This window comes from Montipora foliosa, chromosome 12, assembly GCF_036669935.1.
Source record: "Montipora foliosa isolate CH-2021 chromosome 12, ASM3666993v2, whole genome shotgun sequence".
Taxonomy (NCBI): Eukaryota; Metazoa; Cnidaria; class Anthozoa; order Scleractinia; family Acroporidae; genus Montipora; species Montipora foliosa.
The window spans coordinates 33,318,549-33,328,548 of record NC_090880.1 but is presented as its reverse complement, the minus strand read 5'-3'; the positions used below and the strand labels follow the sequence as shown (position 1 = coordinate 33,328,548).

At 38.6% G+C, this 10,000-nt stretch overlaps 1 protein-coding gene across 2 annotated transcripts in view; it reads right to left on the bottom strand.

The window, feature by feature from the left end:
- Nucleotides 1-1,845: 1,845 nt before the first annotated feature.
- The window catches only part of LOC137980070 (serine/threonine-protein phosphatase PP1-beta catalytic subunit), a 17,453-nt gene continuing 9,298 nt past the window's right edge, over nt 1,846-10,000 (bottom strand). The window contains exons 6-8 of one of the 2 annotated variants that reach the window (XM_068827422.1): nt 5,302-5,453; nt 4,571-4,705; nt 1,846-2,359 (exon numbers count right to left, since the gene is read on the bottom strand). In XM_068827422.1, coding sequence (XP_068683523.1) covers nt 2,252-2,359; nt 4,571-4,705; nt 5,302-5,453 — 395 coding nt within the window. In that variant the 3' untranslated portion in view covers nt 1,846-2,251. The remainder of the gene's footprint in view (nt 2,360-4,570; nt 4,706-5,301; nt 5,454-10,000) is intronic. The other variant, XM_068827423.1, reaches the window with a different exon arrangement.

Here is a 10,000-nt window from a genome sequence, read left to right as displayed (position 1 = left end):
TACTATTGTAGTCATATAATAATACTGCCAATGTTTATCTTACAGTCTGAAATTATTGCTCCATCATTTGCATACAAGTGGATACAACTTTCGTGACATACAATAATTAAGAACTCTTTTAAAAGGTTAGGAAAGAATTTTGGTTTTCAAAGTTGTGGAAGAATGATGAGGCTTGTTTGCTTTAAGAAGAAAAAGGATTTCAAATTGGGGGATTTGCTTTAAGATAAAACAGTACCGCCTAGATTTGCATAATCTGTCAATCAACGGTCATTTCACTCTAGCAACATTCTCTTTCTGTAATCTTACCAATATCCTCAAACTTGAGACACTGTTTCGAATTCCAAACATTGGACAGAGAGAAAGAAATAGAAGATGTTACATGGCCGAACGGAGATACGAAATTTCTCTTAGAGTGCTGAAAAATATTTCACGTTTGAGCGCAGCGAACGAATGAAATATTTCCAACTCGAGAACAGAAATTTCGTATGTAATATTCTATTTACTATATAAACACCAACGAAATAGTAATATATTCTCACCAGGGCTACCCACAAACAAAGCCTCAAGGATGTTATAAGATATGGGAAAGGCCAGCCCGAGGCGGAAATGAGTAGGTAGCTACCTGGAGCGTAGGCGCTATCATCGCTGCGGGGAGGAGGGAGGGGCGCACTTAGGTAAACCTCCCCAAACGCCGTGGAAAGGACGTTTGAGGTTATAAAGGACTGACCGCACCGGAATAAGATTATATAGCCAAAAAACGTGTCAAAGGTTGCATAACCATTCTCATGCTAAAACCCCAGGGCCCGGTTCTTCGAAAGCCGATTAACTTAATCCAGGATTAGCGTAAACTTTTGTTTCACGTTTTCAACTTTTTGGTGAAAGTTTCTTTTGCTTATTTTTGTTTTTTAAGATTGACGTCTTCTCATGTAAAGTTGTGCCAAAAATCTGCGCTGAACAGCATTTGGGAGTAGAGAAATAAACTGCTTGGTTAATTTTTAATGTTAGATTAGCGTTAATCGGCTTTCGAGGAACTGGGCCCAGGGGTTTGGAGTCACGTAACATGCTGGAATTCACCATTGTTTGAAGGAATCCCTGGTGAGAATACTAAATCGTTTTACGAAAGGCGCGATTTTCATATGTTACCATAGAAACAGTGATCTTTTCACATGTGAAAATAAGGGGACAGCTATCTTAGAGTTAATTTCATAGAGTTATGTCGTAGAGTTAGATTTAAGTCTCCAAAATCCTCAGCCAACATTCATAAAAGCTAACCGTAGGCCTAAGGTTAGCTTTTATGCATGTTTAGGGTACTTTCTGTATTTCTGAATTCAGGATTTAGGCCTTCCAAAATCTTGAATTCAGGATTTTGGAAACTTAACTCTAACTCTAATGTCATAACTCTATGAAAATAACTCTATTGCTAGTCCACCTCTGAAAATAACCATGTTATCCTCAGGTGTGAGGCATGTTATCCTCAGGTGTGAGGATAACGTGGATAACACCTCACTTTGTATTTCATTGGTGATTATATAATAAAGGCAAATCACGCCTGTTACTACCTTGGCAGATTATGCAAATTGTACACCTGTCAAATTCTCACGCTGGCCTGGTACCAGTCGGGAGCAATAATCCAATCAAAATTCTAGTTAATGAACTAGAGTTCATTAATCCCCTCTTCAGAGGAACGCTTGAGCTGTTTTAACTGCAATAATCGGCTGACTAATTGCACACTAACCGTGCTACAGTATTTGGTTCGCTTGAAAGGATTGCTGTTAAAAAGAGCTTAGCTATCCTTCATGGGTCTATAAACCCATGACATAAATTTAGGAAGGAATTGGCATTGGCCTTATTTAAAACATATTTATTTAACAGACCTGGAAGCTTCACATGCAACCTCCTACATTGTATGCTTCATTGTGATACAGATTTATTCATCTCTTAAGGCTGCTTCAGAAAATGTATTGTACAAAATAATAGTTTGGTGACGTAGCAGCTCTTTTAAGGCAAAATTAGATTGGGTGCTACCCAAACCAAAAACAAGACTAATCAACAGAAGAAGCCGCTGCTACACAACCATAAGGTTAGGATAAGAAGATTCTTGCAAAATGCTAAGAAATATAGCCTCTTTACAAAAAGAAACCAAAAATATTTAAACATCAAGAGGATTTGATCTTTTGCAAATACAACTTAATTAAAAATAAGAAACTGAACCATGTTGGTACAGAACCACTTCAATTCATGACTCTTTTGTCTACTTTTTCCCTTTGGCTTTTTGAGGACCTCTTGGAGGAGTAACTGGACGTCCCGAGTTTAAGCCTCCATATTGATACTTTGCTTTCTTTTCTGATGGTTTCAGAATCTAAATGATCAAACACAATGATGTTAAGAGAAAATGAGGATTGATGTCCTCACTTGCTATAAGAGTGTGTCAATAAATATTGAAATGCTGAAAAATGTTTTCCCTCCCAGTTTTTTCTAGATCATCTTTTTGACTAGAAAAAAAGGCAGCAATAACTTTTGACATTGTATTTGGAAGCATTCGTCCTATTAAAGTAGATGATACTAAAGAAATAATTATTCTCCAGATGCCCAGTCGTCAGAGGTGAAAGCTTATTAATAATAAAACAAACACTGGTATTTAAGATTTAAATGTTAGTCTTGGCCGGAGAAAAGGTTGCTCTGTAGACAGCATTGGTTACTGAACTGACAACTTCATATCAGCAACTAAATCAAAGAGAATTATAGAAGTAATTGAAGCAACTTGAAAAGTCGAAGAAAACCTTTCAGGCTTGAAAAAGACTTAAGCTCACGCTCTACTACTGAGCCATCAAACCATCTGGGAGATAGTCAATTACAATTTCATAATAATTATGTCTTGTAACAGGTGCATTTATGATAAAATAACCTTATCCTTGAATTCTACATGTACAGTAGTTGCCAAAAACGTCTTTGAACGAAATGACATGAATAATATATTGAACTGCGGATATGAAATCAACTGAAGCTATGATCCTCGCAGCTATGAATGCAATTTCTGCAACTGCGTAGAGAAGCCTCAAAAATTCATGACTTCAACGGGGGTTTGAACCCATGATCTCAAGTTGCTGGTGCAACACTCTAACCAACTGAGCTATGAAGCCACTGATCAGGCCTTCTGATATTGCGTGATGGTGCGATTTCGCACAATTGACCTCAAATCGCATCCTATTGCACAATTCACGAAAAATCGCATAATTCACAAAAGAACGCACAACATTCACAAAATGAAACATAAATCAAGTTTCTTACGAATTCCTGCATAAATACGCCATTTTTAAGACGATTTACCTTGGAAAAAAGCTAAAAAACTATTCTCACCTTCGATTTCGTAAAAATTCGAACTTTAAGGCGTTATTTTGCATGTCACGGGCCTGGTGCGATTCTCATTCTTAAAGAGTTGCCGCCCTATTGGTGTAACACAAACACGCCTTTGTTCAGATTACAAGGAAGGATTAAGTTTTTGCAAACGTTGGCCGTGTACATGTAGCTTATATTTGAACAGACTTAATTGATTAGAGTGTAATGTGAAGTGCTAGTTTTGTACCCTATATGAACCATGTGTGCGTCAGCCCCACTTATGGAAATGCGCCCACACAAGGACAGAGGAAAACTCTGACCTTCGGGTTAGATCACCTCTGCTCTACCGACTGAGCCGCAAGGTCAGACGGGAGCAGGCCGTGGAAACTGAAGATGTTAAAGTCACGGCAAGGAACATGTACGAGTACATGTACTCGGTTGGTAAACGGGGTGATCTAACCCGAAGGTCGTGGGTTCAATTCCCACCCTCGTCAGAGTTTTTCTCTGTCCTTGTTTGGGCCCATTTCCATTGGTAAGGCTAACGCTCACATGGTTCACATGGGGTAGAAACTTAGCACTTCACATTACACTCTAATCAGTAAACTTTGTTCAGGTTAGCCAATCTGAATTGCTGATACATACACATCACTAAAATGGTGACACAATTGCCTTCTCTATTCACGTTGGACGTATAGTGCAGAAGACCTACTTTTTTAAAATTTATCCCAACTAATGTCGATTAAGATGCATAATTACTGTTCCTTTGTGTTCAAAATGTCTTTTATGGCAGCAAACAAGTGTCTTTCTTATCCTGAAACCTTATAAAACAAGCTTAACACTGCTAAGAAAAAATTCGCATACTTTACATTATTTATCGCGTAATTTACCTTTCTAGCCGCATAATGAGCCCTGAAAATTTCGCATAATTTGCATTTTTTCATCTCACCCTATCGGAAGGCCTGATGTTGGGAGCTGGTCATTTGTGGGTTCGTTGATCATTCATCACAGGAACATTTGAATCTACAAATGACCAGCTCCCAACATCAGTAGCTCAGCTGGTTAGAGCATCACACCAGCATCGCGAGGTGACGGGTTCAAACCCCATTGAAGTCCTGAATTTACAGGCTTCCCTACGCAATTGCAAAAATTGCGTTCATAACTGCGAGGGTCATAGCTTCACTTGAAAACTTCCTTATAGCACTGAGAATCTGCTACCAGTAGATGTTTCTCATACCTGGAAAGAACACATCAGGGTTTCATCTACACTCATCATTCCACCTGCATTGTCAAACTCTCCACAGTAATTCGGTGCTGAGAATAATGTTACCAGCTGGCGTTTTGCAAAGAACTCATAGCCGTCTTCAACCACCTGGAGAAACAAAGAAAGGTGAAAAGAAAATTTTTTCAACTTGCCACTCTAATCCATGAGCACTTTTCAATCACCTAATTAACTTTCTTTTCTTTTTGTTTTTTTTTTACCTTTCCTTCACCACTGGCATAAAAGCTACTGCACTTCCCATATAAACCACAAACAACCCCTTATTTCTCACTTCATTCAAATGAAGGTCTAACCCTATTCTCTACTTTTTCAAATCCCATAATACACCTCTTTTACTCCCCAAAAATTTTATTTCTCTTGGGACATCTTCATGACACAACTTCACAGTTTCTTTAGAAACTAACTGCTTCATTCAATTCCCAAGCAAATGCCCCTTCTCACAGCAATAGAAAGTTACTGAAAAAAAAAAAATTGTCCCCCCCCCTTCCCCCCGAAATCAATGATGAATTTTTATCATTGAAATTGGGGGTAGGGGTGGTCTTCATTTTCCATTTGAAATGTTCATGATTATAGGTCAGTCATCAGGGTTGCAATCCCATAACAAAGGACTGCACTCACATTGATGAAAGAACCTTCATAGTTAGATGGTCAAAAGTAATGATTCTTCAAAAGAAGATTATACTGACCTGGTGAGCTCTACATATGAGATCTAAATCATGGCGGTTCAAGAACTTGCTGACCACATCTGCTCCAAATGTGAATGAAACCCCCCTATCATTTTCTCCCCAGCCACTGGTGTCTTTATCTGGGTCTGACCACAGCAAGTCACAAAGAAGACCTTTAAGGACAAAACGTCGATGTCTACGAGTCATACAGGATTTTAAAAAAGGGGTTAAATGCAATTTAGCAAAGTTAACAACAAAGAGATGCTGGGTTTCTGTGTGTTTGGGTCAACGAGTAGAGTGGTTAGCTTCGCAGCACTCAGCAGTTCACTCCTGTCTGCACAGGCCTACATGAGGCCAAACAGTCTCAGTGTAAATTGGCCATTTTGAGCTTTGTTGGTGGAGCACTGCGTCTTCTTTCATTCATTTAGCAGCTTTTTGTCGTAGCGTTAGCAAGTTCTTATTGTTTTTCTCTTCCCAACCCCTTCCCATTTTCTCCACTTTTACCATAGTGTGATGGGTGCCCTGATGTCTCTGTATGGGGGCTCACGACAGGGTTGCCAAGATTGCTAGCCATGGGAGCATTTTACTGTGTAGGAGCTGGCTGATAACAGTGGAGACCCCTGGACATCCCAAGCACCCACCACCAGCTTGATGGTGTTGTTAACATTTTATTCCAGGCACTTTTACATGTTCAGTAACAACATTCAAGAGTATTTTTTCATATTTTGCACATCAACATCAACAAAGCAATGCCCAGACAAACATTGTGTTACAAAACCAAAGGCTTCCTAATAAGAAAATGTGCACATCCAAATCCAAGAGTCCCCACTGACCTCAATCAATCCCCTGGAAAATGACGTACTATCCAGATTTTTTTCAGACTTGGCACAATTGATATTCATGCACAGGACATTCAAAAAATGCAATAAAAAGATGGGGTCACTGCAGTGCTCAAAATTAATAAAAATTCCAGGTTGTCCCTGATTTAAAGGCTGGGCAACTAAACCCATAAATTTGGTTGTTGCCCACCGGGAAACCCCCTACGATTAAATGCACACTGTATTGCAATCACATGGCGTTGGAGCTTGATTATCCCATAGTTCTAAGTGTATGCCTTCAGGTTTTTTTTTGTGTGGAAGTTCTAGCATTTTCAAAATGGAGTCTTCGATCTCCATCGCCTAATATACGTGAATTTTCCTACATGACAATTTCTGTAAAAGCATGGGAAAATGCTCAAATGGGGCAAATAAATTATTGTTAAATTCACACTACTTTCAGACATTGACAACAGAACACCATCAAGTGTGTTGGATGCTGCTTGTGTAATACATTTTCTATTTTTTGCTTGGTTGTCCCCCTGTTTTTCCTTCCGGCAACCAACCTTTTCATTTTAGCAAAAACTAGTTGGCTGGTAACCTTTCTGGTTGTCTGGGACGACCAGACGGCCGCTAATTTCGAGGACTATCACTGTGCTTGTTTTTGCACAGCATGCCCTTTATTCTAAGTGGTTTTTACCGAATTAGGTGAGAAGCGGTCGAAACTTGATTTAAAAGGTACTGAATATTTACTGAAAACTTGAGCCAACTTGTTTGTCCTGGCTATAGCATTTTAGTAAAGTGATTTCAAATTGCTCAGTCCTACAAAGAGATGTAAGCAAATTGGTCTGCTACAGTCATCACCTTGCACTCAGTGTTACTAGAACTTCTACAATCCAACTTTTGTTTCTCCTTAAAAATCGTTTTCTGTGTACCTACTACCAGTAAATAAAGCCATTATAAGGAGGAGGGGTGGGGGTCACCATACTTGTTTCTTCCCAACACGACGACAAATGGACGGCAAAGGGTCAATTTCAGCTTCAAAATGATCATTTTCCGTGAAAGGATTGGGGTGAGTTCCAAAACAACAACTTCTCAACTGAGAAAAAGCAGCCTCTCTTCAGATGGCTGGCAAGAAATGCTGCCACCTTTAAAGTCACAATGTTATGCACAGTACAAAACAAGGGAATCGCCTTAACTGCTTTACGTTTCTGCAATAGTTCTTAGAATTAACGTACGCATATTTCTCTGCTACAAATCATAAATAAATATTCAGTTGTCACAAAATCTTTTGTGGTTATTGTTTATGATGTACATGTATCTTTTATTTATTTGTTCGAATTGAGTTGATAAATTCACTCTGAAAGGGCGAATGCTAAATTATCAATCATTTTATCTTCAACCTTTCTCACGACTCTAGTAAACCCAAATAATTATTTATGTAGTTTATTCAACTGCTCAAGCAGCACCACAGTTCCTTTCACTTCTATTAATTTTTTGTCAGAAGCTTCACATATTTTAGGCATTCACCTTAGTAAAAATAGACATCACAATATTTGCCACAAGGCATAATGTCCCTTCAGTTAGCCCAATGGGGAAATTTGATTATAGGCCATTCCAAAATTGCACAGGAAACTGGGGCGAGTTTCAAATTTGAACAAGTTCATGTCTGCCTCTGCTTGAAAGTGGGTCTGAGTGCAAAGTTTTTCTTGTGAAAATTAGTTTTCACTCATATAAAAGTAGAACTAATTACCATCACAAAAACTTTGCACTTACTTTGAAGAGGAGCCAGCCGTGAACTCGGAAATAGCCTACTGACACCATCACATGAAAGATAACATTGAGATTGGCCATCTGTCTAAGTTTGATGCTTTTAGGTCGAACAGTGACCAAGTTACAGACTTAAACCCATTGACCCCTGAGAGTGAGACTTACTTTTTACTGTCTAACGCCAGACAATTTTACTCATCAATGGGAGGCGTCCTATAGCATTTGAGGTGTGAATGGGTTAAAACACAGTTAAAAATCCATACAAAATCTCAACTTTTCAGGCTGTGTCCCCCAAAACCATATAAACTCTAAAAAACTTTTATCAGATTTGGGAAAACTGGAAAATCCTGTCATGGACCTACTCCTTCCGCATGTCACCAATATTTGTAAGACTGCTTGTTTCCATCTTCGTGCCATACTTAAAATACCTCAATTCCTGAACAAAGACTCCACTATCCTACTCCTTCATGCGTTTGTCATTTCAAGACTTGATTACTGTAACTTCTTACTATTTGGTCTTCCTGACTATGTCATTAATCGACTTCAACTTATTCAAAACTCTGCAGCTCGTCTAGTTTTTTGTGCACGTAAGCATGACCATGTCACACCCTTGCTGGTTAATCTTCACTGGTTACCAGTTCAATGTAGAATTCAGTTCAAGATCCTCTTGATCACTTTTAAGGTTTTACGTGGTGAAGCACTGTCATGAATATCTTTGTGATCTAATAACTCCGTATGTTGCGACTCGTACTTTAAGCTCGCAGAACAAACTACTCCTACACCAGCCTCGTTTCCATCTTAAGAGTTACGGATGGCGTGGATTTAAGACATCTGCTCCATGCCTTTGGAATGATCTGCCTCACAACATTAAAAACTCAAAAGATATAAATAATTTTAAGAAGAAGTTAAAGACACATCTTTTTAAGAAAGCTTTTGCATTATAATATGACATTTACTACCTTTTTGAAGAACTCAAATTGGGCGGTAATTTTACTAGTTTTACAGATTATGTTATTTAATTATTCTTTTTAGTGTTTTCCTGTGAAGCGTTGTGGATTTATAGATATGTACGCTTTATAAAAATGTTTATTATTATTATTATTTGGAAATAGGTGGGGTGAAAATCACTTTGTTTGCCTATTTTTATGAATATTACAGAAATCGTAAAACATTTTAAGAGTTTATCACAGGCAGACAACCCTAAGGATGACGCTGACGCGTTGTCACCAACAACATAAATTGACAAGGCGTGCAGCTTTCAAGACCACTCATGGCCGAGTGCCTCCTGAATTTAGCCGAATTTCACCCCCTTCCCAAGGCTGCTCGCCTCCCAGCCTTGGGCCTTAGTTTCTCATTGGTCACTTACCTTACAAATATATCTGATACAACTGAAATTCAATGAAATACAATGAAATACAAAGCCTTTGTTTACACCAATTTTTGCAGAAAGGCCAATTATTTCCGGAAATTGCATAAATTACTGTGACGTCATGGCACACAATTTGGGCCAGCGTTTCGTAGACGTTCCCTCCTCCCGTTTTTCTTTTGGGGGGAGGATACGGCTACATAAGGAGAACCCTGGGCCATTTTCTGACTCCTTGTGTGGGCGAGCGTATATGACCTACTCAAGATTCCAGGCTAAAACTTGGCAGATGATCGGCTTAATTATATTCACAATTAACACACCAAATTTGGTGAAAACTGGAAGTAACACACTTTCTTGTGTTGCTTTTTGTTTTACGGGTGCATTTGGACCCAGACCGAGCGCCTGCAGGGACCGGAAAAGAATTAAAATAACTTGCTCTCTGTTCAACCTAAAAGCATCAAACTTGGACAGATGGCCAACCTCAAGGTTACCTTTTATCTGATGGTGTCAATTTATTGATTGGTTCAAATTTGAAACTCACACCAGTTCCACACACAATTCCAGAATGGCCTATACAGTTCTTGAAGTGTCTGTAAAACGTAATAATTATTAGAATCTTAAGAAAGCAAAAATGACTTTTTCCAGTTTTTTCAGTAACCAAAATACTTTTATGTCCCATAAATTTTCATTTAGTACTTAGTAAAAGTACTTGGTACTTGGTAGTACTTCCTAAAATGGCGACTTACAGATTTTACCTAATTTGCATCCG